The following is an 18,997-nucleotide window of genomic DNA, read 5'->3' on the forward strand; positions in this document are numbered from 1 at the left end:
TTTAATTTAATCCAAATACTGAATGTTTTGTTAGGATTATTTTGTTGGAATATATCATACTGTTTAAGGAGGATTTATAGCTGTTAATATTAAAAAATAAACCTCTTGATATTTGTCATCATAAGCTGCTATTTGTATGATATGTACAGTATGTGATTGTAAAAAGAGAAGGTTTTTGTGAGCATCACCAAACATATGACTTAATATATATATATTTGACATAATATGACAAATTCCTTTTCGCTTTACCTTAGCAAGAGGTCATTCTGTTGTCCCATTAGCAAATGTTTTTTTCTTTCCTGATAAAACTTTGTGAGTAGACGTAATACCAAGATTTGGTATTTAACAGTCATCCAGCTTTTTGGTTTGTTTATTAACAAGTTATTTGCGTAAAGGATATACGAATGAACAAAACAAAATATCGTCTGCAGTGTTTCCTAATACTTTATTCAGCTTTTACAAGAATGGAAGAACAGTATTAACCATAGACAACATGATTCATAGTTATAATTAAGATATTCCCCAAGAGATATGTGTCTTCACTAGTGAAGTAGTGAATGTACTGTACTTATTGAAAATACCTAGTGATATGATCTTTAGAGTTATGTATTATAAGCAGTATATTTAGTTCGTGGTGTGATGTTATTTGTTTTATGGTATAACTTTATTGACATAGAAGTTTCCTATCCCCTGAGTCTAAATGACCTAGCCTTGCAAATTTAGGCTTTAACTGAAGTATAATGGCTGTCTCTTGAAGGTAGGGGCCTTCTGTGCAAGATGTCTAAAGCAACAGTTTCCAATTTGAAGGACAATGTTTTAAAACTTTAATGCATTTACTCTTTTTATCCACACTCCTCCAGTGCTACAATAACCCCAAAGCATCAGTCTTACTAAGCCAATGTTCTTGGGTATACTATATATGATCTAAATGGGTCAACCCGTAGGGTTTTGGTAGTGTTCATGTAGGCCTATGCAGATGTTTCTGACTCACTGTTAACGAGCAGGACTCTAGTGTTGCCACTGTGACAAGAAGGAGTTGTGTTTTTTTCTTCTCCATTTAAATGAAACTGAGGAATCCTGTCATAATTCACTCACATTGTACCATTCACATTTCACCTTTTACAAAGGTCAAAGTCTTTTTCATACAAATGTTACATGTGACAGCTTATTTGAACACTCCATTCCCATTGTAGAACCTCAGGCATCCTTTCACCAGGACAACATCCCTGGACAGTACTTGTCAATCAGAGACTGATAATATGGCTTAAGGTTCTTGACATCAGGAAGATCTGTACTTTTAGTGTAGAGGTCAAATTTGCTGAAAAAGGAACATGAGAACTTAGTTAAGGATCATGTACTTCATAGTGTTGAAGAATAATCTCACTTCCAAGATGTAAATGTAAAAAAATACTTTTTTCTACATTTTTACATTCTGGACTGAATTCAATGTCATCAATATATACCTGGCTAAATGAAAGAACAGGGTTTTCTGTCCCTTTCCCAAGCAGTTATTTTCCTACTTGTTTACCGTTTAAAATATCTACAAAATGTGATGTCCTGTGGTTGTGATGACCTCAAAGGTCTACAGTCTAAAGACTTATTTTGATGTGACTCCAGTGCCTCAAATGTTTATTTCTCCAGACCTCCGTTTTTACTGTATAGCAAGAGTAATGAAAAATATACTTTCAGATAAGACTCTTCTTCCAGCTTAATAAGTGTTGAGCAGGAAATGTTTACAGGCTAACTGTCTTTGTTGTGTCTGAATACATTTTTTTTTGCTGTTTGTAAGAACATTAAGGCCTGATCTCCTAGTCCTGATCTCATGCAACAAATCCTGTGTTCTTTAGTGAATTGCCATATTCAGCAGATAGAGCTCAGCATGTTGTACACATTATACATACTTGAATTCCTTCACCCAGGGCAGCATTTTCAGATCCTTTTCATTGCAGAGGTGCGTGTAGTCTCCTTGAGTGTGCCAGGGGTAGAATGAATGAAATCGAATCATATATAAACCCTATAAGGAAAGAGGAAAAAATTCTGTCCTAAGGCATTTGTTAATTGTTTGATTTGTTCATTTAAAATATGCTGATAAAATGTAAATTATTAAGCTTTAGTTGCACTTTAGCTTCTTTACAATAAAAAGAAGGCGACCAACATAACCAGGACCAGAGACACCTGGACTAAAATCACTTTCCTAGGAACAAAAAAACGGATGTTTTTGCTGACATACCTCCTCTGGAATTGGGCATTTGTTGAATTTCATCACTCTGTATAAATACTCTGAAAGAAGAAAGAAAGTTATTTCTCAAGTTGTTTTTGTAGGATAGTGCTTTGAAGTGCTAACTGGCAACCCACAGCGGGTGTGAGCCTGGTCAGTACCTGGATGGGAGACCTCCTGAGAACAACTAAGGTTGCTGCTGGAAGAGGTGTTAGTGGGGCCAGCAGGGGGCGCTCACCCTGCGGTCCATGTGGGTCCTAATGCCCCATTATAGTGACGGGGACACTATACTGTAAAAAAGATGTTTCTCGAAAAGATTAAGGGAGTAATCCTGGTGTCCTGGCCAAATTTCCCCCTGGCCTTTACCAGTCATGGCCTCTTAATAATGCCCATCTTTAAATTGGCTTGATTACTCTTTTCTCCTCCTCACTGATAGCTGGTGTGTGGCGAGTGTACTTGTGCACTTTGGCTGCAATTGCATCCTCCAGATGGGTGATACACATTGGTGGAGGTGAGGAGGAGAAGAGTCCCCATTACCTGTAAAGCACTTTACGTGGAGTTTCCAGAAAAGTGGTATATGAGTGTAACGATATTGTTATTATATTAATAACACGATTCCCTTACGTTATTTTGTACTTTGTGCAATTCTCAATTCACTTGAAATTATTTTTAGGAGATATTTCATGCTTAGAATATTTAATAACAAAATTATATACTGAAGCACTTAATTCTCTAACATACAGTTTAGATTATTTAGACCAAGCTGAGGAATTGTGATTCTACTTCTAATAAAATAGATGGCTTTATTGTATTACTAATATAAATAGTAAGAATAGATAAATGAAAAAAAATAGAACATAATGACTCACCATCATGACCCCATGACATATATACATTGTCCAGCCCACAGTTTGGTTTGTATATCCCATATTCGGTACTAGGATGAACAATTGTAAAAAAAAAAAGTTATTTTTTTATTTAATCAATTAATATTTCAATTGTCCTATCTCCCAGGTTAGTCCATCTGTAAAATCTTAAAGAGCTTTATCTTAAGTTTTGAATGTGTTATTTATTTACAAAATTACTAATATAAATGGAGTTTATAATGAAAGTTCATGAGAGATGACAACAACCAAGTTCCTATCATCTTTGTATTGATGCCACAAGATTTCTGTGTTCTGCCGTTTCTAAATTTGATGTAAAGAATATTAGCCCTGTGTCTTCATTGTGTTCAATAAAGCAGAAAACATTACTGTACTTGTAGGCTGGGTTTTTGTCATCAGGATTGTCCCCGAAAGTGCTGTCTCTGAAAACAATGGAGTTCTGGAATTTGCAGCCCACTGGAAATGTATCACCAACTACTGCCCACTGAAAAGGAAGTTTAAAAGTTTAAATTGGCTTACTGTTTTTTAAAGTAAATGGCAAAGATCTAATGTTGTACTGTACATCTTATAAGTGACAGTATGTATGTGTCCAAATCAATATTTTATTTTAACATTAATTTTAACAAATATATTATTGTTTTAATTACAGTAAGTGTAAGTCTACATATTATGTTATTTAACAGTTTGGTAGGGGTTTTTTTTATCTTCATTCCCCCCCCCCCTCTCTTCTCACATTCCCCCATGTTTGTCTCTCCATTTCTGGTTGAGTGTCCAACACATTATACTTACAGCCTCAGGCTATCTTTTTTTGTTAAATTTCTCCACTTCCCCCAAACCTTCATTTTCTCTGTTTCAGTATCTGTTACAGTGAATCCCCCACTCACTGATGCCAATTTACCCCCAAGGCTGTAAGCATGCGGCATTAGTCTGCTATTGGTCTGGGCCTCCTCATTTACTGTACAGTTCTTCCCATCCCTGGTGCCAACTCCCTGGTTGTAACCCACGCTGCTATGGTGATGGTTTCCCTCCACACCCCTCTTGTTTGGTGTCCAGTTGGTGTGGTGTTGACCCTCAACTCTCTCTTCTCCTTCCCAAGCTTAAAACTGTTATGGTAGCTGATATTTCTTCTTTACTTGTTTTGGGGGCTCCACTTATAATCCGTCCTCATCCATTCAGTTCTAGCAAACTTCAGCAAGTAATAACTCCTTGCAGATTCCTATCCTGCTTCCACATCAGTACAGCTGACATCAGACTACTCTTCCAGGTTGCCACAATGCTTCTGCTGCCCAACAAAGAGTTCCAGTGTTCGGTGGCTGCACTGCCATCTGTTTGGTGACTTGAGTTCCATGCCCTGCATTAGACATGCTCATCATCACTTATCTGTGTTTTGGAGATTTTATAGGGGGTTATGAGAGTGCTGCTCTTCAAATAGCACGATCATTCCCCCGGCTAGGTGAGTTGAAGACAAAATATTAAGTACACTAGCCCTTTACATTCTTTGGCTCATTTTGTCATTATTAGAATTTGAAATGGTGTTATTTAACAGATGTTCATGAAAAAGTCAAATTCTAATTTCATACTGCGTCTCTCCTATGTGTTAATATTTGCTGGCTGCCTCAACTATGTTCACATATTTTCTAGCACACCTCCTCCACGCCAGCTGCAGCTTGCAGCTGCCTTCCTGGTTCATTCCTCGTACGATAATGCTGTAATTCCCACAGCCAATTAATTAAGTATGCTATCATACTCCTTGGCTCCTTTCATCATTATTAGAATCTGAATGAACTGCTGAACCAGTTGTAATGGGCTTCAGCAGCAGGTTTTAAATGGCAATCTGAAGAAAGAGCCGTGTATAAAAACAAAACTGATGAAGGTGCTGAAAGCTGAAAAATTGCATTTTGGATAAACTTTGCACTCCAGCTTCACTTTGTGTGGATGTTATTCCACTTTGCTGTCCACTCACCTGAGGCTGACCCCAGAGAGCCATGATCTTCCCAATGTCATGAATGAGACCCACCAGCTGGAACCAATCTATTAACAGTAAAATACTAAACATCAGAAGTGTTAAAAGGAATTCCTGCAGATTAAAATGTTGCTGTATTAAGTATCCAAATTATTTACTGATAAGTGATCAAAACAAAGTTTTCCCACTTGTCCACTTATGCATTAGGTATATATTTAACATCCTGAATATGCTGAATATCTAGAATGATTTTTAAACATACTGAATTTCCAATTCTGCAATTACTTAATCATGATTTCCTTTAATGTTTTTCTATCTGGCATGTGTAGAGGTATTTCTTTTTGAAAACATGATGGACTGTACACATTTATAATAAGAATAAGAATTATTAAGCCAACATTCTTCCAGCTGCAAGCTTGGGGTATATGAATCCAGCGTGAACACTGAAGGACTGACCTTTGTCTGGGTGTTCTTTCCGAATCCCCTCTGCTGTCTGGTAAGCATGGAAAGAGTTCGGAAAGTCAACATCAGGATCGGACTGATCCACCAGCTGATCCAAAGCATCCAGACTTTCCATGACTGTCATCTTTGTGTGATTGAAGCCAAACCACTCCACATGCTAGAAGAAGAATGGAACCTCTTGAGTGTTTTTCCCCTGTTCAACAAACCAGGGCATCTAGTATCCATAGCCCTTTTTAAAACCTTAATTTATCATCACACTTAGAGGTTAGCCACAATTTGTTGTTCAAATCAGTTTTAGTGTTTCCACAAGGTTATGATAGCAGTAGCACATGTTCTGAGGTCTAACACATTGTGAAAAAAAGTATTGCTAAAAAGTATTGAAAGTATTGCTGCGAAGAATATTCACCATACTTCTGCAAAAGGTGCACTATCTGGCTCTTTTCAAGTTTACAAATCTGGCTTACAAATTGGAGGCATAACAGTAAGTACTTTCATTTGTATGACTTACCTTTTGTTTCACAAATTGAAGTGACTGATTGGTGTGCATCAGTTTGTAGGTGTTATAGACCCGCTGAACAAGGTCCCCACTCTGCAGTACCAAGACAGATGCATTGTTTAAACAATATAATCTATATGACATTTAAGATTAATGATGCATTCTGCATTGAAACAGTGTCGAATTCCTTAATGGGAAAGACCACTTATCTAACCAATTGCTAAGAACAACACTTTACTTTAAAGCAGAAATACTGTATAAAAAGTACCTTAAAATTCCTGAAGCCAACATTTTCTTCCTCATCCTTCTTCTGTGCCTGTTCTGGGCGGTATAACTCTGAGGGATCAGGTCCCTGTTACAATACAGATTAAAGTTCTGCTACAGTACAGTAGCTACAGTATCCATAGTACAAAGTGTATGCAAGTTTTTACACGTTCTGATTAACATGACAAAACATAATTGTGGAGTTCAATCTAATTCCCATAAAATAAAGAGGTTAACAAAAATAATAATACATGGCCAAAAACAAGCAGTTGAATGAATGAACCACCAAAAACGAATAACTATTTTTCTGTACATTTACTTGCAGCATAAAAACTTAACATGCAAGCATGTTCATATAAAACAGTTGCTTTCAGTGATCATGTTATATTTTTGACATTAAGCCTTGAAAACGACTTTACTTTCTCTTAGTGTAATAATTATTTTATATAGGAACAAGTAATAGGTTTATTCCAAGCTGAAAAAAAGAAAACACAACGTTTCGGAAACGTTGTTTACAGGTTCAGTAGTTGTGCATCATATTTAAGTGATCAGACAGATTCAGTAAAGTAAGGATGCGGCATTTGAATATTATCTACATGGGTGTTTCTGCATGATACTAAGTGACCGTTTTCATCTCCTTTAAAAAGACAGCTCTTAATCCTTTTAACAAGCAGAAATGAAAAAAAAAAACAAAAGGAAAAAGGTCACACATTCCACCTTCTTATTCATATCCCTTAGTCTTGTCTTTGCTGAACAATAAAAAAGAGGTTCTTACGATATTGAGGACTCTCATTGTATTGCAGTCTCTTCCAAACCGTAGTCTTCCAAGCTGACAATAATAATAGAGCAGCTCTACACAAGGCTATATAATTGACACATTTAAAGGGTAATCCATCAGGGGCAGGCTTCACCTATTGCAGAGAAAGTGTAGTAATATTTTAACTTGCTTCTGTTAGATAACTAGGGCTGCTCTCACTGATTTGTCAGGGGTCGCTTGGTGCGACTCCAACAAAACTGCTTAGCACTTTTTTTACCTTTGGTAAAATAATAATTCTTTAACTAGCTTCAGAAATCCTACCTCAGTAGATCCACTATGACTCAGGATTTTATTTTCCAAGTGGACAACAGTGAAAAGCTTAAAGTTCCTATGTTTTTTTCCATCATCAGTAATTTTGACAAAGGAAGTTTATCCAGCATAGTTTATTTTGTTGTTCCAATCCTTAAAGCCTCACCATTGACCCCTATGACTTTCTTGTAGTCATTTTATTAAAACTCTTGTTTAATCAGTAATTTCATTGAAATAGAAAGCTTTTTTTTCCAAGAAATACTTGACCAAACCTAACGACCAGCATTAATACAGTTCCCTGATAGAGTCCGCAGTAACATTAAACTGTACAGATGCCAACATACTGTAGCAACAAACATTTTTGCCGGTCCAAATATAAAAAATCAATCTTGAAAATCAAGCGAACCTTTACATTTCAAAATCTTTCAACAATGCTTCAGAACTAAATCTGGAGATTATTTTGTGATCTTTTGGGTCCATTTTCTCCATCAGCTTTGCACTTTCTATTTAATTAAATTATGACAGATTTGAGTAAAGTTTTTTCTTGCCTCAGTGCTATGATGTTTACATGACAAGCAGAAGAAATAAAAATTATTAAATATTGTGTATAAATATGACATTGTATCATGTATAACAAATATTATAGTGGGCATTCACCCAAGACTGTACATTTAGTGCACAGAGACTCCAGGGACTGGACGACCAAGATGCACAAGATGCACGAGTAATTTATAGAGATAAAGGCTCTGTCTCTTATGAAAGGAATTTTAGCTTCCGGTTCCTTTAGAAGGCACTCTTCATGCCATCTTTTGCTATTCAAGAAAGTCTAGAAAAAGATGGTGCCCATGCACAGGTTCTTTGTTGGAGTAGGAGTCGTGACTTTTGACACTGTGCATTTTCATCCAGGCACTTGTTTGTGCTATTAGTTTTTTTTCTCTCTAATTCCCTACAGTATGTGTCTAGAGCTAAGGGAGTCTTCAGCCTTAGTTTGCTTAACATCCCCATTTTCTCTGAAACTATTTGTTTAATCTCAGTTTTACAATTTTTGCATGTTTTTACATCCCTGCAAGTCTCTCTTCTTTGTCCATACAAAGAAGTCAAACAGTAATTAAATAAAAGTAGCAAAAGAAAAAGAAATCAGTTTTCTAGTGCCTACACCCATCAAGGGAATACCCTTTGAGGAGTATTTTACTCCACGAAACATATTGTGGGGAAACTGGGTATTTAGTGGCAGGACATTGAGATTTGGAAAACACATTGGAAACAGCAAAATGTATGAATACTCTAGTTGAAAATGGGAGCATCATAATAAAAGAGAATGAGTGGCTGAGTATGTCATTGAACAGCAAGTCTAACAATTTGGTGTTTATGAGGACTTATATTTCTTGTCTGTAGAATGCATATTAGCTTTTCTACATAGCTGTATTTCACAACATAGCCCCTTTTTGGTATTCTAATATTACAGTACATAAGTTAATGACCATCATGTTGATTTGAGAAATTTCAGATTGGTACAGTACTCCTTGTTTCAAGTCTCCTAAATGGGGAAAAAGAATTGAGCCCATCTTACCTGGGCACAAAACAGGCTATTTTGTGACGCAAAATTCTTAAATTATTAGCAGATTTGAGTTTGATTATTTTTCAAGTCACTTTCTATTTCTTTAAGCTGTCATTTTTGGGGTCTTTTGTTGTGCCCTGGGCTTGCAGGATCCACATTTTAGCCCATTCAGTGGCGATGTAGCCCTAATTGTGGGTTGTTGAAGTATTGTGATCGCTTGTTTTGCCAGATGTTTTGCTGGGGGGATTACACTCCTGGAAGGGACCATTGCGGGCCAATGTTGTTAGGCTGGGAACTCTTGTAGCCACATGTTTTGAAAGCTAATTCCATGCATTCGATGACTAAAACGATGCATCATTAACAGAACAGGCCTAAGGTGATATCAACATCCTAGTGTTACTGTTGGCTTCTACAGCATGCCTTGGTGGCTTGTTCCAGGCCCTCAGAAGTGAACTGCTTTTCTAAACATCTGCACTAGCCTCTACTTTGTTGTCATTTATTGTGTTGTTTGTACAGTTTTACATCCTATGATGTCTGGATGTCTCTTTATTTCTCCTGGTTGTTTTCTGGTTGTTTGCCATGACAACAGAACTATTGCAAATAAATTGTGGAAAGACATGCCTGTGATCATGAACAGACTTTGCAAACAATTGCCACACAAAACTGCAACAAAATTAAAATAGCTTCAAAACGTGAAAGAAGAAAAAACAAGATAATGAGTCATTGTATGGTTAGATTTTTTTTCCTTGAATCCAGTTTTGAGCTTTATGCAACACTAACGATTATGTCCTGAACACTTCCTGGTAAAAAAGTTTTCTAGAAATGTTCTCAAAAGACAGCTTTGTATCACAGTAAACAGTGTTTTAATCCCTATTTTGGAGAATTTTGCAGAACACAACAAGTAAACATTCCAAAGTTACATAATGTTCGTTCGGCTTTGCCCTTAAAAACATTCCTGCTTTCACATTACCTTTTAAAAGCCTGTATTGACTGATCCAAAGCCAGCACTTGGCATGGGGCACTATTGGTGCCACTTCTCCTGTCAAAGCCAAACAATAGGTAGAGTCTGGGGAGGAGGAAGGAAATTAAATGCACAATAAGAGTATATTATTTTCCATGCTCCTGTGTAGTACTTGTGAAATGGATTAGTAGCTACTGTACCAAATGTTCTAAGATCAGTATCTAGTTTTGAAACTGAATTGAAAATCCATTGAATTGTGCTTTTCATATCATGTACTCATCTAATGTCAAGTGCATCTCTCTTAATGTTACAAAGGATGCAGCCTGAATTATTAGCATTATAAAACCAAAAATGAAGAATATTTGAACCAAATCTGAATGACGTGCTGTTTTGAAATGGTCTTGTTTTTCAAGATAAAAAGCACATATTAGACTTCAGACCTTTGACTCTGCAATGAAGTTATATGAAAAGCTTTTTACATGTTTTTGCCATGTCATGGCATATTTAAAGGTTGTGAAAACAGAAATCAGCTGTGCTCAAAGTAAATCAAAGGTTTTGCAATGTTTTTTATAGGGAATTAGTTATACATTTTTTGCAGATAAAGACATTACATTTCTACTTTCTAGAATTTTGATGTCAAGGACATGTTATCTGTGTTGATAACAAGGTAAACTAGGGAATAATGTTCTATTTGTTTTGACTGCCTACTCCCCTGCCAGCTATTGTGTTTAGGATGAAGTCTCTGAATTTTTAATGCTTTTTGTCTTTTTTACACTTTTGTTCCCTTTCCATCATGTAATCTCTTGAGAGATTCTCAATCGGAAAGACAGCAAACAAAGACCATTGTAGTTAGTCCCTTTCAGGTTATAAATTGGTATTTGAACCACCTACCAAGTTGCAGAAGTAATACTGACAGGGAACAAGTGTCAGTTCTCAAATAGTGTTTTCAAAATGTTTTATTAAAAAATAAGTTGGGTAGTTAAGTTTTATTTTCTTGTGTTAAAATGGAAACACAAAGAAACAGTATGTACTGTATCTTGAATTTATATGTATCTTTAATTGAATTTATCTTTATATTTCTATATACATAGGACCATATATACTGTATATGCATACAGTACCTCTTCATATTTCATGCAACACATGATGACGTGCTTGATTTCTTTATTTTCTGTGGACAGCGACCAGATAAACTTCAGCTCTCATTTATTGTATACTTGCTTTACTTACTTTATCCCACAAGGTGCCACAAGGAGAAACAACTGTCTGTCGGCTGCCAGCCTGTAGGCCCTGTGAAGGGGAATGTCATGTGTTTTCAGTATCTTTTATATATCTTTGATGCCTTCAATACAGGTTTTTCTTGGTCGACCTCTCGTCTTGTACCCTGACATCCTACTGTTGTCTGCTCTGTACACCTGTTTTTTGGTGACCCTGTGAGCAAGAGGACTAAACCACCTGATCTGCTATTTTTGTATATAGTGGTGGACTGGTATACTGTAGCTCCGAGCTGTCACGGTAGCTGGGTCAGACTCCCGTGAAATGCGTTGTTAAAGACCCAATACGTGACAGTATAATCCAGAAGTGATTGGAGAAGGACATCAGGGAAGACTCAGCAGGACCAGGGTGGGTAGACAGACAGGGGGTGATGACTGCAGTGATCCGGTGCTCGGGGGGCATGGCATAGGCAAACGAGTCCAAGGAAGTCAGTAGGGGTAATCAGGGTGATGTCCAAAAATCCAAAAAGCTGGGAGGTCCATCCATGACGGAGACAGTTAAAAGCAGGGAACGGGGAAGTGGAACCAGGAACACGGAAGATTAAAAGCATAACGGGACAAGGTGCTCCGAGCCCCAGACTCAGAGGTCAAGACATCTGGGGAAAAGGCCTATGACCTCGGGCTACTCCTGAGCCTGGTGGTAGGTGGGCCTTCAGATGTCCGTGTTCCAAACCTGAGCCCGGAACTGCGGAGACGCTGGGCTTAAATAACAAAAAGGGGGACAAGACACAGGTGAAGGTACTTAAACTAAACATAATACAAAAGGGTAGGAGCACCCTCTAGAGGAGGGATGACGACCGTGACACCAACACTTCTCTAATTCTACCTCCCAGAGACCAGCCCCACGTCCTTGTTGTGAGAAAGGAAACGGATTGCTGGGGGATTGCTGGGACTGGAAGATGTACTGTATGGTGTGGTGGATTTTAACCCACATGACTGTTATGGTAGCCATGATGACCATCCCGGGTCAACCCGAAACATCCTTGTAACAGGGCACTGGTGAAGCTTTGACAGGCCTAGCAAGCCGGGAGCAGGTTATCTATTGCTCAAGTAAATAAAAAGAAAAATAAACCTACGGTTAACAACAAAATGGACTGGACATTGACAACGATAGCGATCAAGCACCTGGGACATATAAGGACTTATAAGATAAAGATCCTAAAATAATTGTATAGAAGTGGAAAATTTATAAGAGCACCTCAAGATTGGCCTTTTGATGAATTTTACTAAAGAAATTAATTATTCATTCTTGTAAACTCAACTTACACACTAATTTACAACTAAAGCATGGTTCTACCTTTCCCACAGAAATGTCTTAGGTTGACTTTTCAGAATGTGACATTTTGCCCAATCAGGCCTTGCCGGATGGAATACTGTTAAAATGGCTAAAGCACTATAGCAGCTATGCTGATCTTTTCTGTTTTGAGATGATGAAAGAGACCTGCATTCATAAACAGCCAGCTACAAGGGCTCATTAAAGAACTTTATTTTATTATTTTGCACAACGCAGGTTTGTTTTGGTTTCCATCTTTGTTCGTGTAGTGGTAACATCATGGGACTCAGTCATCCTTTTAGATAGTTGCTGTTAATTATTCTTTTGGTATTTTTGCATTATTCAATACTTTTTTTACTTGTGGTTATTAAGCTGCTTTTGTGTGTATGTGTACTACCCCGCTTGTGTGTGTCCAGGGTTCCTCCCCTCTGTGTGTATGTGACACACCCAGAGCTGGGGTGCCAAAATGGGATCTTTTTATAGGCAGGTCTCAGGAATACAAACACAGCCATAAATGTAGACGTAGGGCCCTTTTATTTTAAAGTGCTGAAAAGCACAAAACGAAAACCACAAAAACAAAACCTAAATTCCCTTTGAGCTACTAGCTAGATTTCTTCCTAAAGAACTAAAGTCCCTCTCTGATAATAGCCAGGCAGCTAAGCAGCTTACCAGGTCCAAACAAGTTGCACAATGGGACTCTTAAAAACTCTTTCCCAACAAAAGCTCTCTCCATGACTCTTCCAAAACTCACATGTCCTTGAAATCCACCCTTCAGTCCTTCTCTCGGCTCCTTTTCCCACTACTGCCCTGCACTGTAACCGATCTGTCACCAGCTGGCAGATGTTGAATCTCAGAAGCCAATTCCTTGTTTTTTAATCATCACCTGAACAATTGTTTTCTTCCATTTGATCAGGTGACTCAGGATGGCTGGTGTTTGCCCAGCTTTCTAATGTCTAGGTTCCAGCTCAGACAAGAACTGCCATTTCAGTAGGAGCAGGTGGGGAACTAGATCTTTGTCACCCTTCACAAAGGACACCGTGATACTGTCATGTGCACAACCAAAGGGCTGTCTCTGCCCAGTGCTGGTTATCTCGACAGCCTACCAAAACCACAGGAAAATTCCTAAGGAGCTCTTAAGGATAATGTCTATTCACAAATCTTGTCTTTTGCATGATCACACCTTCCTTCCTGTAGTAGACCACTTGTCCAGGTACATCGAAGTGGCAAGATTTTAAGTAATTTCTACTTAAGTATATAACTGCAAGCCATGGAGATCCATAATTTGTCATTTCTCACAACAGACGACAGCTTGCAGCTGCTGTCTTTCCAGTCTTTGCCAACAAATTAAGCTTCACCCACATTGTGGGCGGTGAAAGACATCTGCAAACTAAAGACAAGATAGAATGTGTTGAAGCTACAGTAAAGGCTTTGTGTAACGAAGTTTTTCTCTCATTACTGGCATATTGTGCATCCAAAGACACTGCATGGGTTGCAATAGAGAAAATCCAGAGACCTGACATTCACTGACTAAGCCCAGGCTCATATCTTATTCAAAACGTATAGTGTTGCAATATAATCTCTTACTTCTCCATGCAGAGATGCAACGTCTGAGTGAAAGAGAGAAGACAGAGCACCGCAGTGTTTTTAAGTGAATTAAAATGAATAAGATAGATATGGAATCAGAAGAATCTGCTCAGAAAAAAATTTATCCCTAGAGTACGTACATCAAAAGCTAGAAAGCAAATACTCAAATGGTTTAATAACTCAATTAATTTTAAGCAGAAAAATACTTTATAAAAGGATTAGAAAATTCCAAGCACAAGTAAAGAAAATGTTGGTCAAAAAAGAATGAAAGAGACTAAAATGAATACCATTAGTAATAGTTTTTTTATCACTATTACAACATCAAAGAACAGGAAAGATTGAAGTGTCGTGGGGATAATAATGGTTTAAACATTGAAAGAAAAATAGTTTAGATATTAAATTAACATTTCACTGAGATGATTACCATGGAGAAAATTGAAAACAAGCTTCAGGTTCATCAAAGACAAAGTTCTATATTATATAGTACTAGATGTGTACATAGAGGAAACATACTGTAGGTGTTACAGATAGAGCTCAGATAAACAAACTTCCAGGCACTCATAGTATTCTATCTATTGTGCTGAAGGAAATGAGAGATTATTCAACAAAATGTTTCCAACAGTCACTGAAGTTAATACCCATTGTCTGAAAAATTGCTCCTGAAGTCCATTCATAAAATCTGTAACGAAACCAAACCATTGAATCTGAGTTCTATTACATGTAAGGTTATAGAATACTATAGTAAGAGGCAAACTACTTGATCATATGCATGGCAGCAGATTATTGGGACTTCTCAGAATGTCTTGTTTAACCTGTTTGAGTTCTTTGAACAAAAACAACAGTAATAAATGCAAGCGAAGTAAATAATAGAGAATACAGTATAGTTACACCATAGATTTGTGGAAGTTTTATATTAAAGGTCATTATCAAAGATTAATTCTTAATTTGCAGGTACAAAGCAATTAATGTTGTGCCAGTCTGGATCAAGAACTGGTTGATTGGATCAATCCATAAAGCATTTGCGCTAAATTTAGGGTTATACAATTAGTTGTACAGGGACTTGTATTAGGACCAATGCTCTATTTAATTTATATCCATGATTTAGACTCTTCTATCATTAGTAAACTACAGTAGTCATATTCATAGTTGATACCAACGCAGAATAATCCGCAGACTTTTTAGAAGCTCCAAAGGAAATCCATAAGGACAAAATTCAAGACTTGGCAGACACCTTACAGATAATATTTACTGTAGACAACTGCAGAGTATTACACGCAGGTAGAAAACGATACAAAATTAAACTATAAATAAAACTGTAAAAGAATTGAATGTCTATTGATGTTCACTTTATCTTTTACACAATATGGGAAAGTGATGTATGAATACAGTACAGGTATGTGTGAATATATAGTTAAAAGTAGGGTTTGAGTCAAATAGTATTAAGGTAAATGTTTTCAATGCACTTCTAGGACCATACTGAAATAAATGGTGGACAGAGAGACAATTAAGACTGCTCCACCTTGAGCACATTCTTATACACCATCAAAGCTAATCATAGCCTTCCCTATTCATAAGCAAACAAATCCAGGTTCTCCTTGGATCTTTTTTTTCCACAGTAACTGGGAACTAGAGACTAGAGCATATAAAGCCTTTCATTTGACACTGCTTGTTTCTCATTTCTATGTTCCCACATATCTTTCATTTACTGTTTAGCACCCTGTTTATTTTGGGTTGAGTCACCTTCTGCTTTGTGGCTATAATTCCAATGATGTCATTTATGCAGCGGAAGCAGGCCTGAAAGTCATCAGTGCACAATAAATAGTCAACAAATTGCATGCGGGAGACCAAACACAAAAACAGTACTAAAAAGTCCTCTCCATAGCGGACTTTTCTATGCTACAGGTTCGGAAGGGACTCGTTTATGTCCTGTTTTAACATCCATCCATCCATTTTCTAAACGCTTCTCCCAATTCACAATTTTGGGGGAGCAAGCAACCAATCCAAAGAGGGGCTGGCACAGACAGAGACACAGACACACCGGGGCCAGTCTTCCCATAAGCCTGTAAACCTGCCGGTATGTCTTTGGACTGTTGGAGGAAACTGTAGCACCCAGACCAAACCCATACATACTGAGCACAGCTAGCACCCCCAGCTCTGGAACTGAACGCACAGGGCCACAGCACTGCACGGCAGTAATGCCAATCACTGCACCACTGTGCTGCATTAACAACTGCTGTTGTTTTGTTTAAAATAATCATTCTTAAGTAAAAAATTAAATTGGCAAGAATTGTGATGCAGTAAATCACTGTTGAGTGTTTAAACTTTGAGGTGGTCAGGGCAGAGGATATGCAGGGGGACAGTTTTACACAACTATAACAATTGACTCAAAAGGTCAGGGAACCAGGAAAAGTAGTAGAAAATGTTCGTGTTGGGAAATTTACCATTCATTTTACGCAGTATCAAGGTGTTATATTAAATGTGGCCACTTGGAGGCAACCTATGCTTAAAAACATTATGGTGAGTATTGATGTGGTTTATTAAAGCAGAGAATTATACGATTGGGAGTCTATTACAGGACAACTGTTAGAAAATCACCCAGTAAAACTGCTCTATTAATTTTTTAATGGATAGGAAACAAACACCAGGCTTAGTGAACATAATGAATTTCAAGTACTTTTCCATGCGACTATTTTTGTGATTGACAGGGTTAATTATAACATCTGAGTATTTTGTGGGCGGGTGAGGCAAAAATGCATGAGAAAGGGGCTGATCTGAACTTCCTGAAGCTGTTGTTTACCTTGTTTCAAATAGCCTGTCATTCATGATTATAAAAAATGTTAATGCTGTAATTAAAAGGGAAAGCTTACAGTAGTTCCACATTAAATATATAGAAACATATTGTTGAGCGAGGTTACTGAAAGGCTCGAACACACTTGCGTGAGGTGAACAGAACAGTGATGCCCTTGACTGTTTTCAAGGGGTCATGGCCCATAGAAATTAAGAAGCTAAGGACTACGTTAAGAGGACTGTGTTACTGCACGTCTACGGGGGAGTTTCATGGGCTTGTTGCCATCTGCCCTCATCTCCCATCTGAACAGCCAACAGCTTCCTGTTCCAGAGTCAGTTGCTCCAGGCAAGGATATCTCCCCATTTATTGGGAATAAAGCAACAGCTACAAGTCTAAATGATGCAAAGAAAAAGTTCCATTCAGACCAACACTGAATGGTTTTTCTGGATAATTAAAGAAACAACACAGAAAAACCTTTCCTTAAATTTTGTTTATGCTGTACTTTCTCACTGTTGTTATAATTTAAAGGGGAACTGCTAAGTTTTTTATGTATATATTTGGGGTTAGAAAGAATTAGCATCAATGAATGTGTTTCAAACCACAATGAAAGTAAAAGGTACACAGTAACTTGTAAAACCTCCAATTTACATCACACAAAAGACACAATTTCCAGGTATGTGCACCATCATATTCTGTGGCTCAGAACAAGGCAACAAAACTTCCAGTGATGTGAAAAGGCCCTGTAAACAAGCAGGCATGTATCTCTTTTAACCCAGTAGAAATATTGCTCTCGACTTTGAGATGGTTTTGCTGACTAATCCTACTTACTGTACTTGTTAACTCTGCATACAGATCACATTGGACCATTTTTATATTACTAGTTATGACAGTGACCAGTGAACAGTAAGGGTAGCTTCATGTTGCAGTTCTCATGGATTCTAATTTGGAATTGGTAAAAGTTTGCAATACCGTCTGTTAATTTATTTTGTTACAGAGATTCAATAACCAGTCTGAGAGACTGGGACTGCATTCCCCCTCTAACTAAAAACCTTGAACTAAAAACTTAGTAAAACCTTCCATATCTAAACCAGGGATTGTGACTGAACTTAGACACTGCAACATAACTGTGAATGTACACTTGTCAAGCATTAAGTATAATGGAATTTTATTTGTTAAGCAAATTACAATAAGGTGATCTTACACTTATACTGTATGTAAACCAAAAAAATACATAGTTATACAGTTGGAATAAAATTAAAATATAGTTGATTACAGTCCCAGCACTGTCAGCATCTAAACTGTCTGCAGCAGCAGCAAATACGAGCCTACAGAATAATTGCACAAACAGTGGATGATACAGAATGCAAGAAGACATCATGTTGAAGCAGTCCAAGGCTTTAGGCCAGGAATCATCAGTCTTTCAGAAGTGGCATTGCAAGAGTTCACTTCTACTTACAGATTTGCATGCAATTGATACTTTTTTAATGTCAGGAAAAGTACTATTTTACATTTTAGCAGATTTATTTTAAAACAAATTAAGATGCAAATCTTACCATTAAGTGTGATCATTGCCCTTGCTTTCCCTTGTTGAGATCTCCAAATCCAGGCTTGTAGTTTGATACTTTAATCAGCACACAAGCCACTGAGTGTTCAGTCATTAACCAGCTCTGGAAGGGACAAAGAACTGAATTTATACATTAAAATTTGTTCACAGATAGATTCTAAGAGCAGTGAAAATGCCAATTGTCCAACAGTAACACTTCACAGGCAAGGACAGAGAATCCATGATCTCAACTGGGAACCCCAAGTTACCAAACTCTGAGGCTCATAGGTACTTTAATTCAATGGCTTGCATTTTAAAATCCTCATCACCTATCCATTGAAACACAATCTGGTATCAAAGTAATCTCATTTTATTTTTAGAATTTTTGTATCTTTTATTAGGAAGGAAAACATTGGAAATCTGTCAAAAATTCTGTTGTGAGTTCTTGCAATCTCACCCATACTGGAAGTGTAATGTTTTGATAGTTCTTTAAGATCTTGGAGATAGCAGAAAGTCAATGTGTCAGTGTCCCAAGAAAAAATGTCACATTCCTTTGCCTTTCACATTCTAAAAAAACCTGTAACAGTTTGTGTTGCACCCTGCAGTCAATGGATGAGATTGTGTAGATGTGTAGTAATGTCAGTTGGAAACATTAGTTGCTAT

At 37.3% G+C, this 18,997-nt stretch overlaps 1 protein-coding gene and 1 long non-coding RNA gene across 2 annotated transcripts; both read right to left on the reverse strand.

Annotated features, from left to right (window-relative positions):
* Nucleotides 1-426: 426 nt before the first annotated feature.
* miox (myo-inositol oxygenase) lies at nucleotides 427-7,218 on the reverse strand. The gene is made up of 10 exons (XM_088647057.1): nucleotides 7,063-7,218; nucleotides 6,292-6,375; nucleotides 6,036-6,116; nucleotides 5,522-5,684; nucleotides 5,066-5,133; nucleotides 3,477-3,586; nucleotides 3,088-3,155; nucleotides 2,231-2,280; nucleotides 1,902-2,014; nucleotides 427-1,318 (listed from the first exon to the last, which is right to left on the reverse strand). Exons 1-10 carry the CDS (start codon nucleotides 7,078-7,080, stop codon nucleotides 1,210-1,212), a joined length of 864 nt encoding a protein of 287 aa, XP_088503183.1. The 5' UTR covers nucleotides 7,081-7,218; the 3' UTR covers nucleotides 427-1,209.
* A 2,662-nt stretch (nucleotides 7,219-9,880) lies between these two features.
* Nucleotides 9,881-18,434, reverse strand: LOC148654586 (uncharacterized). Its single transcript, XR_015941395.1, has 3 exons — nucleotides 18,345-18,434; nucleotides 11,103-11,162; nucleotides 9,881-9,977 (listed from the first exon to the last, which is right to left on the reverse strand). It is a non-coding gene; the product is annotated as an uncharacterized LOC148654586 (long non-coding RNA).
* Between the last annotated feature and the right edge of the window lie 563 nt (nucleotides 18,435-18,997).

Source organism: Lepisosteus platostomus, chromosome 9 (assembly GCF_059453375.1).
Source record: "Lepisosteus platostomus isolate fLepPlt1 chromosome 9, fLepPlt1.hap1, whole genome shotgun sequence".
Classification (NCBI taxonomy): Eukaryota; Metazoa; Chordata; class Actinopteri; order Semionotiformes; family Lepisosteidae; genus Lepisosteus; species Lepisosteus platostomus.